The 16,921-nt window shown below is 33.7% G+C and overlaps 1 protein-coding gene across 4 annotated transcripts in view; it reads left to right on the forward strand.

The window, feature by feature from the left end:
- KPNA5 (karyopherin subunit alpha 5) overlaps positions 1–16,921 on the forward strand; it is a 55,275-nt gene that overhangs the window by 31,643 nt on the left and 6,711 nt on the right. For 3 of the 4 annotated variants that reach the window (XR_006202798.1, XM_042939676.1, XM_042939677.1), the window contains exons 11-13: positions 1,072–1,197; positions 1,783–1,910; positions 4,913–5,091. Coding sequence is in view for 3 of the 4 variants with exons in the window: in XM_042939676.1 (XP_042795610.1) it covers positions 1,072–1,197; positions 1,783–1,910; positions 4,913–5,091 (433 nt within the window). In the remaining variant the exon portion in view is untranslated. Of the gene's footprint in view, positions 1–1,071; positions 1,198–1,782; positions 1,911–4,912; positions 5,092–8,195; positions 9,142–16,921 lie in introns of those variants that run through there. The other variant, XM_042939675.1, reaches the window with a different exon arrangement.

The raw sequence follows: 16,921 nt of genomic DNA on the forward strand, positions 1-16,921 counted from the left end.
AGAGTGATTGATTATAAACAGGTTAGAAGGGGATTGGTTAGAAATGGGAGGGCCTTTTTTAGTAGATTGAAGATCTAGATTATGAGAATGGAAGGAAACATTTCCCGGATTAGTAACTACATGTGTCTGTGTCTGTCTGTCTTTTGGAGAATGGTGACATACCAAAAAAAAGGTGTGATGTCAAGATTACATCTGGGGCAGTCTTTTTTGAAGATAGGAACTTAAACTCTGTAACACATTCAGTTCTCCTTTGCCACCATTAAATAAATTTTATTCTAATTTACATATTGTCTTTCAGTTTTAATTTATTCAAGTCCTATTTAGGTACTTACACATTAGTTATTAAATAGGTAATTCTTAGTAATTGATAGTTTCTAATTTGAAATAGCTCTTTAAATGAGAATACCCTTTTAAACATACACTCTTCAGCAGAATTTTCATATACTGCTTCATGCATTTTTCACCAAGTAAATTTAATGCAAATGATTGTGGGTATTTTGAAAATAGGAACATAATTATGGCATGGAATTAATGTAAAGAGACAAAGCAGAACATACTATTTTATAAAAGAAAAGTGGAATAAACATTTTAATGAAAAAAAATTACCTTATTGTAGACATTGAGGTTTTTTACATTTATAGAATCAGGTACTTTCGACCTGTTTGATTTTTTTTTTTCCATCATCTCATTTGGTAAAACTAGGGGTCGGATACTGGCCAGTCATTAAATCTCTCTTCAAATTGTTGTATCAGTTGAACTCTTGAGTGTATTCCTAAACTTGAAGGGCACACCTCTGAATGTACTGCTAATTCGCATTTTGGTGGTTTGACAAGGGCACTTTCTGCACCTGCATTAGACCAGATTTGGCAAAGAGGGAGGGTAGAAGATAGCAAAAACCTAAGTTTTACTTTGAAAGGAATCCCTTTTTTCCCAATTTAGTTTTCCAGAGTGGTTTTTATATTTCTAAATTAAATCATTAGTATATTTTTGTGTGGATTTTTTTCATTTGTTTTGTTTTTTGTTATTGTTTTTGTCATAAAACTTTGTTTCCATTTCTGATTTTTGTTTTAGGTAATTTTGAATTGCTCTGCATTACCGTGTCTCTTACACTTGTTGAGTAGCCCAAAGGAATCAATCAGAAAAGAAGCCTGCTGGACTGTTTCTAATATCACTGCTGGAAATAGAGCTCAGATTCAGGTAAATACCTTTCAGATCTAAGAAAACAGCAAGATTTCATAAGTCAGTGTGGACAAAAGTCAGCATTTTACCAGTGATTTTTTTTTTTTTAGTGAGTTACTTAAAAAGATCTTGAAAAGTATTTTAAAGAACATAGCCTTTTCTCCTCTAAAATAATAACATTAATTTGTAGGAGTCTAGTGAGGAATTGTGTGTGTGTGTGTGTGTGTGTGTGCGTGCGTGTATAAAATTGCCCACAGTGCTGGCACATATGGCTACTCTTTAAAAAGGATGGATTTATATTAGTTTTAAATAGGTAGTGATCTTCCTTTCTAAGCTTTTAAGTAGTGATTTATTAGGATCTTACCAAGCTTCTTGAGTCAAAAATTATCCATTTTGATAAATTATCCACCTTGTACTTCTCATATTTAAAATTAATATTCTGTTAATATATTCTCCAATCATGAAAGTTTGTTGAAAGATTAGAAAGATTATCAGAGGTATTTCCAAAAAGCCTGACATTTTAAAACCAACGAGTCTCTCCACTTACTAATATGTTTAAAACAGTATTTGCATTGATTATGCTGTATCATTTTTCCTCCTCAGGCTGTTATAGATGCAAATATTTTTCCTGTTTTGATTGAGATTCTTCAGAAAGCAGAGTTTCGCACCAGAAAAGAAGCAGCTTGGGCTATAACTAATGCAACATCAGGAGGCACTCCAGAACAAGTAAGGTATGATAAAAATTTTTTTGATATTTTTTAAAATGTCAATAGAACTAAATGAAGTACTAAATACATTTTATTTGTTGATGAAACTAAAACATTATTTCTAAATCAGTTAGTAAGCATTTTAATGTGAAATGAAAGCATTTGTTACATTAGGTATATTCATTCACAGGTTTTTTTTTTCATTAAAGGATAATTAACACCATTCTCTTTGACAGACTGTATTTAAAAAATCAGAGATTAAAAATCTGAAAAAGAACAGTCTATATTAATTTGCAAATTTTTTTAGACCATTAAAGTCACATACATGTAACTTTATTATATAGAAATGGCTAATGAATTTGAGCATCCCTTATCTAAAATACATTGAAATAGACATTTGTTTGTATAGTAATGTTCTCCTGACTGGTTATTAGCCTTATCTATGGATGGTATCTTTTATTTTTCATTACTAGTATTCTTTCTTTCTTTTTTATGATAACTTTTTGAATCTAAGCCATTTATTGTTTATTTACTTGTTTATTTTACTAACAACATAAATAGGTACTCTGGGCTTTGAAGTCAGGATGCTTTCAAATCCTGTTCCCTCAGTAAAAGTTGCATGACCTTGACAAAGTCATTTTACCTGTTTAATCCACAGTTTCTTAATTTTTTTTTAATTTAATTATTCATTTTGAGAGAGACAGCAAGCAGGGGACAGGCAAAGAGAGAGAGAGAGAGATTGGATCCCAAGTAGGCTCTGCACTGTCAGCTTGGAGCCCAACATGGATGGGGCTGAATCCCACGAACTGTGAGATCATGACCTAAGCCAAAACCAAGAGTCAGACACTTAACTGACTGAGCCACCTAAGCACCCCAGTTTCTTCATTTTTTAAATGAATTTGATTAACAGATAGTACTTATGGTAGTATCTTGATAATTAAATGTAATTCATACATTTAAATGCTTAACATGGTGCTTAAACATTAAATTCTCTACTAAGATTAGCTGCTGTTATCATTATTATGTGTAATCATCACAGCTTTTACGATCAGAATTCTTGAGTTTCTTTTTATCTTGTGCATTTACCCTCTTTTCCCCCATAGCAAGGTTCTACTTTGCACTTGTCTAAAAGCCTAACTTCCTACAGAATCTTCTTGTTCTATGGATTTGTCTGGAAACTCAGGACTTTTTAGGTTTCTTGAAGTGCCTATTTAGGAAGTATTTTCTAATTAGTATTTGATTTATTTCTTAATTTATAAAAGAAGTCAGGCTACTAGCTACTTTACAAATCACTGAGAAGGTTTTGTCTATCATTGCCTACACTTGTACTATATCTTGCTGTCTTAGATTTATATTTCTACATGTTGATAACATCTCTCCTTTTTATTTTCCATTCTACTTGTTTCATTACATTTCCATTTCATTATGTTATGAATATAAGCAGTAATAAAACAAGATCTTTCCTTTGTTCTAGCTTGCATTTTTTATATACTAATATTATTTTTATGTGCTTTGGGTACTAAAGTTTCTTTGTTCACCTATAAATAGTTGTGTTTTTTCAGTTTATATTCATTATTATGTCGTCCATATGTAATTAGATTTATTAGTGTGAATCAAGTGTCCAAACCAAGGTGATTATTTTTCTAACCATTTTCACCATTTCATTAATTCTACATATATCGGAAGAGATCTTAGATTAATTTCAGCATGCATACCACTAATATTTATTGAATATCTGATATTGCCAGTTGTTGTGCTACATCATTTCAGTTACTGAGTGTCAGGAGTATATCAGATACTTTCATGTATTTTATGTCCTTTAACTTCATACCTCTATGAGATATTCATTCAACAAATATATTGATCAATTTTAGTATAGTATATGGCAAGTGAGTGCTCTAGTGAAGGTATATACATTTTTTAAAAAAAGAGAGTGAGGGTGCCTGGGTGGCTCACTCGGTTAAGTGGCCGACTTCGGCTCAGGTCATGATCTCACGGTCCGTGAGTTCGAGCCCAGCGTTGGGCTCTGTGCTGACAGCTCAGAGCCTGGAGCCTGTTTCAGATTCTGTGTTTCCCTCTCTCTGACCCTCCCCTGTTCATGCTCTGTCTCTCTCTGTCTCAAAAATAAATAAAACGTTAAAAAAAAATAAAAAAATAAAAAAAAAAAAGAGAGTGGAAACTAACTTTATTGAATTCTTAACTGTATTTTTACAGCAACACTCTGAGCTTGGTACTGTTATTATCCCCATTTAAAGATGGGGAAACTGAGGCACAGAGCAGTCACTCAAAGTCACATAACTAATAAGGAGTGGATTTGGCCCTTGAAGTCATGCATTCTGGCTTCTGCACATGCTTTTTTCCTTTATGCTTAGTGGACGTTTTGCCAAGTGAATAAATCAGTTACTTTATTTTATAGAGAATGGAAAAGAGCTAATAAAAACTAGAAAAGGACAAAGTATTAAAAAATGAGTGGAATAACTTTTGTGAATATTATGTTAAAATTATTCACAACAGAGCCTGTTTTGCTCCTAGAAGCCTTCTGTGCTTCTGAAACACAGGAGATACCTTAGAACATCAGCTACAATTGTTTTTGTGGGAAATTTGATTTAAATGTCCCTTTTCCCTCTCCATTTCTGCATACTCCCATGCGACCCTGATATGTGTACATAGGCTCACCTTTAAAAAAAGAAAAAAAAGCACCTTGAAGCCACTATTCTTAGTATTCATATTGCCATGCAAAAACAGACCCAAGTACCAACTTGCTTATGTGTATCTTTTTGTAATATTTGTAATATCATTTATGGCTAATTATGTTAAATGAGAGTAGGAGAGTAAAAAGAAGTTTCGGGTTCCTATGTAGATGAATATTTAAATGTTTTCATGTTTGAGTTTATATATGAGTACTTTTCTTAATTGTTTATGTAACATTTCACTAAAGAATATTTTCCTATCGTTGTTGTAAATATTTAAGTCTTTTTAAAATTTTTTTCCTCTACTTTTTTTTTTTTTTTTTAATTACTCTGAAGGTATTTGGTAGCCTTAGGTTGCATTAAACCCCTTTGTGACCTATTGACTGTTATGGATTCTAAAATAGTCCAAGTGGCTTTAAATGGACTTGAAAATATTCTACGTCTTGGAGAACAAGAATCTAAGCAAAATGGAATAGGCATTAATCCATACTGTGCTCTCATTGAAGAAGCATATGGTAAGCAGTCAGTTCAAAATTTATCATTATAGTCAATTCTTTTTGTTTTTAATTGCTGTTTAACATTATGTTGGTTTTAGGTATACAAGATAATGATTCAATATTTGTATATGCTACAAAATGATTACCATAGTAAGTCTAGTTACCAACCATTATTGTACATAGGTATAAAGATTTTTTCTTGTGATGAGCACTTTTAAGATTTACTCTCTTAGCAACTTAATAAATATGTAATAAAATATTCTTAACTGTATAGTTCCCATACTGTACACTATATTCCCATGACTTATTTATAACTGGAAGTTTGTACCTTTTGACCTCCTTCATACCTATTTTGCCAACTTCTTCACGGGCAACCACCAGTTTGTTCTCTGCCTCTAGGAGCTTGGCATTTGTTTTTGTATTTTTGGATTTGACATATAAGTGAGATCACATGGTATTCGTCTTTCTTTGTGTGACTTATTTTATTTAGCATAATGCCCTTAAGGTCCATCCGTGTCGCACATGGCAAGATTTCATTCTTTTTATGGCTGAATAATATTTTATTATATGCATGTATACCACAATTTTTTAATTCCTCTTCCATCAGTAAATACTTAGGTTGTTTATATATCTGGGCCACTGTAAATAGTGCTGCAGTGAACATGGGGGTGTGGGTATCTTTTCTAGTTAGTGTTTTTGTTTTCTTTGGATAAATACCCAGAAAAGGAATTGCTAAATTATATGGTGGGTTTTTTTTTGGTTTTTTTTTTTTTTGAGTAGCTTAATTTTTTGAAAACCCTCTACACAGTTTACCATAGTGGCTGCATCAGCTTACATTCCTACCAGCAATGCACCAGGGTCCTGTTCTCTTCACATCAGTGCTTGTTATTTCTAGTCTTTGAGAACTGATTCTAACAGATGTGAGCTGATATTTCATTGCAGTTTTTATTTATGTTTCCTTGATGATTAGTGAGGTTGAGCACCTTTTCAACCTGTTGGATATCTGTGTTCTTTGGAAAAACATCTATTCAGATCCTCTGCCTATTTTTTAACCAGATGGTTTGTTTTTGGTGTTGAGTTTTATGAGTTATTTATATATTTTGGGTATTAACTCCTTAAAGTATATGATTTTTAAATATTTTCTCCTATTCTGTAGGTTGTCTTTTCATTTTGTTGATGGCTTCTTTTGCTGTACGCAAGGAACAGTAACCTTGCGTTTTAGTTTGATGTAACTTCACGTGTTTATTTTGACTTTTGTTGCCATTGCTTTTGGTGTTAAATCCAAAAATTGCCAAGACCGATATCAAAGAGTTTATCAGCTGTGTTTTCTTTTGGGAGTTTTAGAATTTCAGATCTTACATTCAAGTAATCCATTCAGGGTTTGTTTTAGTGTGTGGTATAAGATAGTGGCCCAGTTTCATTCTTTTGTATGTAGCTTTCCAGTTTTCCCAGCACCATTTTATTTATGTTTATTTATTTTTGAGAGAGAGAGAGGGAGAGAAAGAGTACAGGGGAGGGCAGAGGAAGGAGACACAGAATCTGAAACAGGCTCCAAGCTGTCAGCACAAAGCCTGATATGGGGCTTGAACCCACAAACTGTGAGATCATGACCTAGCCGAAGTTGGTCACTTAACCCACTGAGCCACCCAGGCGACCCCCCAACACTGTTTTTTTGAAGAGATTATTATTTCCCATTGTATGTTACATTCTTTGCTCCTTTGTTGTAATCTGATTGATGTTATATGTGGGTTTCTTACTGGGCTCTCTATTATGTTCCATTGATGTGTTTTTATGCAACTAAGTTTTGATTATTATAGCTTTGTCATATAGTTTGAAATCCAGGAGTATAATGCCTCCAGCTTTGTTGTTTTTAAGATTGCATCTGGCTATTTGGGGTTTTATGTGGTTCAGTACAAATTTTAGGATTGTTTGTTCTGTTTCTGTGAAAAGTACCATTGGAATTTTGATATGGATGATATTGAATCTGTAGATTGCTTTGGATAGTGTGGACATTTTAACAGTACTAATTCTTCCAACCCATGAGCACAGAATATCTTTCCATTGATTTTTGTCGTCTTCAGTTTCTTTCATTATAGTTTTCAGTGCACAGGTCTTTTACCTCTTTGGTTAAATGTATTCCTAGGAATTTTATTCATTTTGATGCACTTGTAAATGGGATTATTTTTTAAATTTCACTTTCTAATAGTTTGTTATTAGTTTATAGACATGTAGTAGATTTTTGCACTGTTTTTGTATCCTCCTACTTTACTGAATTCATTGATTAGTTTTAACTATTTTTTTGGTGGAGTCTTTAGGATTTTCTATTATAAAACCATGTCATCTGCAAATGATGATAGTTTTACTTCTTCCTTTTTGAATTAGATGCCTTTAATTTCTTTTCATTGCATAATTGCTCTGGCTAGTACTTCCAATACTATCCTGTAATAATACAATTGAAGAGGTTCATCTGTAATCAAATGAAAAAGATTTTCAGTATCACTGAGACTTGTGTGTAGATTGTTTTTCTTGGAAGCAATGAAATGAAGTGCTGTAGATTCTGCTTATCTTGTAAAAATAGACATTTTCAGTTTCACTTATAGGTTGTACTTTTGGTAAATTATATAATAGATGCACTGGATTTGCAAATAGTATTCATTCCATATTGGTATCTTCTGGTTCATTCTCTGAGATAATGTGTGTGTGTTAGTTTGCTCACCTTTTGGTGTGTTTTTGTTTTGATGCTTTCCATTTTTGTGCCTTTTATTTAGCATAATTACTTTGGAAAGGACCTGTGGATTTACATAATCTAAAACTGTCATTTTAAAATTGAGACACTAAATTACAAAGGAACCAAACTATTTGGGCAAAATCACACAGCTAGCAGAGTGAAGACTGTGATGTTTTTACCCCCAGGCCTGTGCTGCTTCCTCATACCGCACTGCCTCATGCTCTCATTCTTAAAGTTTAAAGCATAAATGGTGTTAGCTATCAGTATATGCAAAAATTAGATAAAAATAACAGCCCCATTGCTAGTGAACTGACAGATGCTGTGGATTCATTATTTCGGTTCAAATTTATGTTGAAACCTGTGTAACAATTTTCTATATATATGTATATAATAGGTCTGGATAAAATTGAATTTCTGCAAAGCCATGAAAATCAGGAAATTTACCAAAAGGCTTTTGATCTGATTGAACATTACTTTGGTGTAGAAGAAGATGATCCCAGCATTGTACCTCAGGTGGATGAAAATCAACAACAGTTCGTGTTTCAGCAGCAGGAAGCACCAATGGAAGGGTTTCAACTTTAACTTGGTGGGGGAAAAATTAATGGCTAAAAAGGGTAGTTTCAGATATCTCTTCTTTGTTACAGTGTCAGTAGGAATGTTTGGTGTGTTTTTACTTAGAACAGAAAAGAAAAAGTTGATGCACTTTTAAAAAGCAAAACAAAAGTTTCCATTCGGATGCAGTCTTTTGTTATAGTTTTGTTTTTATTTTGGTGTACCTGTATTTGTGTTTCTGTTGTTTTATCTATTTTTTGTATCTACTTGTGAACAATTAAATACATATAAAATTATTTAATAACTTAAGCTTGAAAAGGAGGACTTTGGTAAAGTATTACATAATGGTTCTGAATTTTTTCTAGCATCTTGGAAACTGCGCATTAGCAGTTTTGCATTAGCAGAATTGCATTCTGGCAGTAAGTCTGACATGCCCAATCTATTAAATCTACCTCTATCTTGAAGCAAAAACAAAAAAGCTTCAGAAGCATGAAATAGTGTAAAAGCTAAATTAGAATGTGAAAATATCTGTTACCTTAAATTATAAATCACTGTGCTGTAGGTTATACTTTGCAAAAAAAAAAAAAAAAAGTTACAACAGAAAACCTGTAAAATTTATTTATAAAACATAGAAGTATTGTACTGATAATCAATTAAAATGTGGCAATTGTGAAGAGAAAAGCTGTTCTTCATGTTGAACACATTAAAATGATTACACAACATTTAAATATTTGTTTTTAACATACAAATGCTATTAATATTATTATATTTTGTATTTTGACCAAATATGCTACCATTTTTGAAATAGTGTTTTATTATTTTTACACTCTTCATTTTAAAAAGCATCATGATAGAGATGCCATCATGAATCTAAAGTAGTGCTGCATAGCAAAAATAATATTGTAATTCTTTCTCTGATATTTCAGAGCAGTAATTGAAGAGTTTCACTTTTTGTGTAATAATAAACTTGGGTACTTGAATGGCAAAATTATCCTGAAGAAATCACCTTGTTATGTGTTAAATTTTATTATATGCACTTAATGTTTGGACACTAAAGGGTGACACTAGTGAAAATTGCTAAGGATTCTTTAATATAGTTGAAATCTGTATTGGGGATTTTTTTTTCATAATACAGAGAGGGTCATACCGCTGCTTGTTGTAAATCAGTGTATTAGATTACATTTGTAGCAGATCGGTCAGTATAATGTATCTGTTTTACCTATTAACAGCAAAAACCTCTTCAAACTCTGAAGCTTTTAAAAAAAAAGCTTCAATAGGAAAATTCTATTTATTTATAGATACATATGTATATGGTGTCTGTGTGTTGTTCTCACAGTGCTGTACTTGTTAGAGCTTTCTAAGCAGATATGGTACTGTTGAACTGCAGTCTTTTCATTTATGGTTATATGCAGGCTATTTACATTTCCAATTATATACCTAAAATACTTATTTAAAAATTAGTATACAACTGTCTTAAGATGGGAACTAAAGCATTTTTGATATGATCCATAGTCTATTCTGTAAAGAAAGATTTCATTTATGATAGCGTTTATAATGTTTCTGCTGGAAATCAGAGGCATGTTACAAGAAGAAAATGTATATAGGAGTACTTTTAAAACTTAGTATGACACTTTGTAAATTATGTATCATGAAACCGTGCTTTTGGCAAGACACTTAAAACCTACAGATATAAAATGCAGGTTTAAATGGTGTCCATAATGCTGACTGTATCTGCCAAACCTCTTTTATATATTGTTAAGTAGAGGATTGTATCTGTGCCCTTTTTATTGTGGTGGAAGTTATAAAGTTGAGTAAAAAAAGGTTTTTGTTGTTGTTGTTGTGTTATGTGTATTCAAAAGAACAGGGTAGTTATATCAAAGATTACCAAATTGATGGTGAATTTATGAGGTAAACTCTTCTCTGTGGTACAGATGGTTCTAAGTATCAGGTGACAGGGTATTCCACTCTTTGTAATCAACCGAACTTAATAATGCAGTATAATTCATAAACTAACCAGCTGTGCCTGCTTTTATTTTGAGGACCCTGTAGTCATATTAATAAGTATCAGAGTCAAGTCTTTCAAACAAAGTAGTTCTTATGAAAGGAAAAATAATATATGTGTGTGTACACACCCTCACACATAAAATGATCTTTGAGGGGGCAATTTTTAAATTTTGCCAGTAAAACCTTATATCTCTAAATACAGAATATGACCATATTATAAGCATCTAAATATAAGCTAATATTTAGATCTGTTACTTGGATAATTAATTTGATTAGATTTGAATGCAAGGAGTAGTATCTAATAGCTGGGACCAGCTATTGACATGGTGATGACTTTATTGAACCAAGACTAGCAAATACTTTGTTATTAGAATTTTTTAATATATGTCAACTCCTTTCAAATATAATTTTTAAAATGCTTCAAAATATATTTTCATTATTCTTCACTGACCTTTATGGAAAAAAAAATTGACTTTCTTTCCTAATAAGACTTCTTATATTTCAATCCAAGAGAAACTGTGCCAAAAAAAAAAAAAAAAAATTAAAACATGTTGTAAAGGGGAATGCATACAACATTAATGCAAAAAAAAAAAAAAACAAGAAAATACTTGAAAGAGCCTTTTACATTGATTTAATTAAATTCATTGTTTCATTTTGTCTGAATTTGAATTTTTACTAGTTAATCTATGCAATTATGCTTACTTGTTTTATATTTGTAAGTATTTGACTCACTAGCCTGGTGTTTTTAAACAAGTTTTATTTTGAAACGTGTTCCTAGAACTTAATTTTTAATGTCATTTTGTTCACTTACTGGTAGCACCAGAACAAAAAGCTGAAAAAACAAAAACAAAAAAATCTGCTGGCACAGAAATAATATCATTTGGTAACTGTAAAACTTACTTGCAAGATAAAGGTTGATTTGTCGAATAAAAGACTAGAAGAAACATTACCTTTGCCTTCATATTTTTTCCTAAGGTAACTACTACAAAGTCTAGTGAATTTTTGTTGCTGTTCTGAATTCAGCAATCTCCTGGCTGCTTGTGAAACTGAAATCAAAGTAATTGTTAACCTTTACTCTTTTAGTTCATAGCATTACTGTTTTATGAAATGTGACATATTAGGAGACAATGTGCTAGGGCTCTAAAAGGATAATGTGTCTTTAAATTCTGACTGGGGTGTGGGATGAAGGGAGGATATTCTTGTCTAACTAAATAAACCAACATTTGAGCAGTATGCAATATTATGAAATGTTACCGCATTATATTAAAAATAATAAAATACTATTTTACAATTGCAGTTATATAAATGTGTCTATTTTATTTGTTCTTACTGATGCTATTGTATTCTTATTGGAGCAAAAACAGATGCTCCAATGATTATAATTGATTATAATTCCATGATTATAATTCCATCTACTTTATAAAAACCATTAAGAATGTTGTTTGTAACCTATCTGACAAAGCAGTGTGTTGCCTTTATTTTAGAACTTACGTATTCTGCTATACATCAGATCTGTCTTTGTATTTCAAGCTTTGGCAGTTTCACGTGTTTTGAGATTATTTTTTTCCTTTTCTGTTATTTTAACGCAATACTGTGCATTTATTTAAGGGGAAGAGTTTTAAACCAGATAAATAGAAATTGGAGGGAATGCCCAGTTTAACTTTCTTTTTTTTTTTTTTTTTTTAATTTTTTTTTCAACGTTTTTTATTTATTTTTGGGACAGAGAGAGACAGAGCATGAACGGGGGAGGGGCAGAGAGAGAGGGAGACACAGAATCGGAAACAGGCTCCAGGCTCCGAGCCATCAGCCCAGAGCCCGACGCGGGGCTCGAACTCACGGACCGCGAGATCGTGACCTGGCTGAAGTCGGACGCTTAACCGACTGCGCCACCCAGGCGCCCCCCAGTTTAACTTTCTTAATGTACTCTGGGACACACGGTCCACACCGTAGCCAAGCCTAAGCCTCCCTAGCTTAGAGCTTTTGTTTGCTGCTGCTGCTGCTTGTCGCTTTGCCTGGCTTCATTTCTTTCAGTATTTGAAACTATGTTAATCACAGAGTAGCGAAAGGAATTGGATCCGTTATATTTAGGGTACCTTACTCTCAGTAAGGCAGTCTGCAATTTTAGTGGCAAATGAATTTCTGAAAATGCAATGTACAGGTCAAACAATAGACTGTGCCATTCCCTTCCCGGAAATTCCTAAGTATATCCTTTAATGATGTGTTTGGTCAATTTAATGTACGTTCTTTGATTTTCTTTTCATTTACATTTGAAGAGTTGACTAAGTTCAGTGAGCACATGATTCCCTGCTTTTAGCACATCAAATAAATTTTATATTTCAGGAGTTTAAGTTTTAGGAGGCCTTTACATCATATCATTATTATTAGCACTTTAACGTTTCAATTTTCCATTTTGTTATGAAATAAAACTTTGAAATAATCGTACCAGCTGGAAAGCACCACCAGAACTAAAATGTTGATTGGGGGCAACCCCACCAAATAAACAACTTGGAATGCTCAGTAGTTAATGCACAACCATTTTAATTTGGAGACAGTAGGCAGTTTGATGTGTAATGCCCAAAAGTGCCTACTATTTAAACATTGAGTGTTTTACTGCTGTTACTCAACACAGTGTTGGAAGTCCTAGCCTCAGCAATCAGAGAACAAAAAGAAAAGGCCTCCAAATGAGCAAGGAGGAAGTCAGACTCACTCTTCACAGATGGCATGATATGCTATGTGGAAAACCCAAAAGACTCCATCAAAAAACTGCTGGAACTGATAGATGAATTCAGCAACATTGCAGGATATAAAATCAATGTACAGAAATCAGTTGCATTTCTATACAACAATAATGAAGCAGCAGAAAGAGAAATCAAGGAATCAATGCCATTTACAATTGCACCAAAAAACATAAAATACCTAAGAGGTGAAAAACCATTAAATACCAAAGAGGTGAAAAATCTATACACTGAAAACTGTAGAAAGCTTGTGAAAGAAATTGAAGACACACAAAAAGGAAAACATTCCATGCTCATGGATTGGAAGAACAAATATTGTTAAAATGTTGATACTACCCAAAGCAATCTACATATTCAGTACAATCCCTATCAAAATATCACCAGCATTCTTCACAGAGCCAGAACAAACAATTCTAAAATTTGTATGGAACCAGAAAAGACCCTGAATAGCCAAAGTAATGTTGAAAACAAAAAACAAAAACAAAGCTAGAGACATGACAATTCCAGACTTCAAGCTGTATTACAAAGCTATAATCATAATGACAAGTATGGTACTGGCACAAGAACAGATACATAGATCAGTGGAACAGAATAGAGAGCCTAGAAATGGGTCCACAAACATATGGCCAACTAACGTTTGACAAAGCAGGAAAGAATAGTGGAAAAAAAGACAGTCTCTTCAGCAAATGGTGCTGGGAAAACTGGACAGCGACATGCAGAAGAATGAACCTGGACCACTTTCTTACACCATACACAAAAATAAACTCAAAACAGACGAAAGACCTAAACCTTAGGAAGCCATCAAAATCCCAGAGTTGAAAATAGGCAACAACCTCTTTGACCTCGACCACAGCAAATTCTTACTCAGCATGTCTCCGGAGGCAAGGGAAACAAGCAAAAATGAACTTTTGGGGCCTCATGAAGATAAAAAGCTTCTGAACAGCAAAGGAAACTCATAAAAACTAAAAGGCAACCAATGGAATGGGAGAAGGTATTTGCAAATGACATATCAGATAAAGGGGTAGTATCCAAAATCTATAAAGAACTTGTCAAACTCCACACCCAAAGACCAAATAATCCAGTGAAGAAATGGACAAAAGACATGAATAGACACTTTTCCAAAGAAGACATCTAGATGGCTAACAGGCGCATGATAAGATGCTCAACATCGCTCATCATCAGGGAAATACAAATCAAAACCACAATGAGATGCCACCTCACACCTGTCACAATGGCTAAAATTAACTCAGGTAACAACAGATGTTGGCGAGGATGCAGAGAAAGAGGCACCCTTTTGCGCACTCCTGGTAGGAATGCAAACTGGTGCAGCCACTCTGGAAAACAGTATGGAGCTTCCTCAAAAAAATTAAAAATAGAACTGCCCTACGACCCAGCAATTGCACTACGATGTATTTAACCAAAGGATACAAAAAGGCTTATTTGAAGGGGCACATGCACCCCAGTGTTTATAGAAGTGCTATCAACAATATCCAAATTATGGAAAGAGCCCAAATGTCCATTGACTGATGAATGGATAAAGAACACGAGGTATATATATACAATGGAATATTACTCGACAATCAAAATGAATAAAATCTTACCATTTGCAACAGCATGGATGGACTAGAGTACGTTATGCTAAGCGAAATTAGCCAGATAAAGATAAATATCATATGATTTCACTCGTATGTGGAATTGAGAAACAAAACAGATGAACATAGGGGAAGAGAAGCAAAAATAAGAAAAAAAACAGAGAGAGACAATCCATAAATGTTCTCTTAAATATAGAGAACAAACTGAGGGCTGCTGGTGGAATATTGAGTGGGGGGATGATGGGCTAAATGGGTGATAGGCATTAAGGAGGACACTTGTTGGGATGAGCACTGGGTGTTATGTGTGCCTTTCTTCATTTTTTTTATGTCATGTTTATGTATACCTAAAATATATAGTTTCACTTCCCTGTTTTTGAAATGTATAAAATGGAATATTTTATATATTCTATGATTTTTTAGCTCAATGTTAACAATTTTTGAGATGCATCCATATTGATACATATACCTATGGTTCTTTTTCTTTGCTGTATACTATTGCATTTTGTGACTACATCATGATTATCTGGTAAGGCAAGTTTTCTGTTTTTCAGGATTGTCATAGCTCTTTGCATTTCCACATAAAGAATTCACCTCTCGGGGCGCCTGGGTGGCGCAGTCGGTTGAGCGTCCGACTTCAGCCAGGTCACGATCTCACGGTCCGTGAGTTCGAGCCCCGCGTCAGGCTCTGGGCTGATGGCTCGGAGCCTGAAGCCTGTTTCCGATTCTGTGTCTCCCTCTCTCTCTGCCCCTCCCCCGTTCATGCTCTGTCTCTCTCTGTCCCAAAAATAAATAAAAAACGTTGAAAAAAAAATTAAAAAAAAAAAAGAATTCACCTCTCAAATTCTGTGAAAAGCCCCATAGGGATTTTGGCTGAAATTGCATTTAATCTAGAGGACAATTTTGGAGGAGTTAACATCTTAATTATACTTTTACTACTCATTAGCAAGTTATAGCTTACCATTTACTTAGAGCTTCCTTGCTGTATTTCAAAAATCTTTTTTTCAGTTTTCTCCACAAAAATCATTCAAATCTTTTAAGTTTACTCCTGGGTAGGACCCTCATGTTTTTCATTGTTGTAAAGCATTGTCTTGTTAACTAAAAATTTCCAAATTGTTCCTGGGGTATAGAACTCCAATTGAACTTTGCATATTAATCATATCTAACAACCTTGCTAAATTAGTTCCAATTTGTAGATGATTTTGGGGTTTTGTAGATAATATTAACTGTAGTGACATTCATTTCAAATCCTTGTTTCTGTTTCTTGTTGCATTAAGTTATGGTCTCTAGTATGATATTGATTAGAAGTAATAGTAGCAGGCATTTTAAACTTATTATTTTCTTAAATGCATTTAATGTTTCACCACTGATGATGTAGTAGGTGAAGTTTGTATTTGGAGATTCTGTGTTACCAAATTTGCCCACTCCCTAAAATCAATACTCCCGGCATTTTCATGGTCATTTGTGGACATTGTGCATAGTGGTGAAAAAATCGAGTCACCCAGGACACATGTTCCCAGCTGAGGTTGAACAAAGCAATGCTCTGCTCTCTTATTTCAGCCTTCATACTACAAACAGCTATCCTTTCATGATTTAGTGCCATGTGTCTTGTGTTTTTTTTGTTGTTGTTGTTGTTGATTTTGCTGTTTAAAATGGCCTCCAAGTGTATTGCTGAAGTGCTGTCTAGTGCTCCTAAGTGCAAGAAAACAATGTGACTGCTTTCTATTTATTTATTTATTTATTTACTTATTTATTTATTTATTTATGTGACTGATGTGTCTTTTTTTTTTTTTTTTTTTTTTTGAGAGAGAGAGGGCACAAGTGAGGGAGGGGCAGAGACAGGGAGAGAAAGAATCCCATGAGGGGCAGAGAGAGAGAGAGAGGAAGAGACAAAGAAGTGGGACTCACCCCAAAGCAGGGCTGGAGCTCACGAACTCACCTGATGCAGGTCTCGAGCTCCCCCAAGTGGGACTCACAAGTGAGATCATGACCTGAGCAGAAGTCAGATGCTTAACCAACTGAGCCACCCAGTAGCCCCTTGTGAGTGATGTGTCTTAACAGAAAACACATTTGTTAGTTACGCTTTGTTGAGGCATGAGTTACAATTCTGTAGGCTGTGAGTTCAATGTTAATGAATCATATATATAGTCTTTAAAGAGAAACACCTATAGAACAGGGTATGTATTGTTTGGTTGACAAACATATTACCAGAGGTTCACAGGAACCTAACCCTGTATTTC

Source organism: Panthera leo, chromosome B2 (genome assembly GCF_018350215.1).
Source record: "Panthera leo isolate Ple1 chromosome B2, P.leo_Ple1_pat1.1, whole genome shotgun sequence".
NCBI classification, from domain to species: domain Eukaryota; kingdom Metazoa; phylum Chordata; class Mammalia; order Carnivora; family Felidae; genus Panthera; species Panthera leo.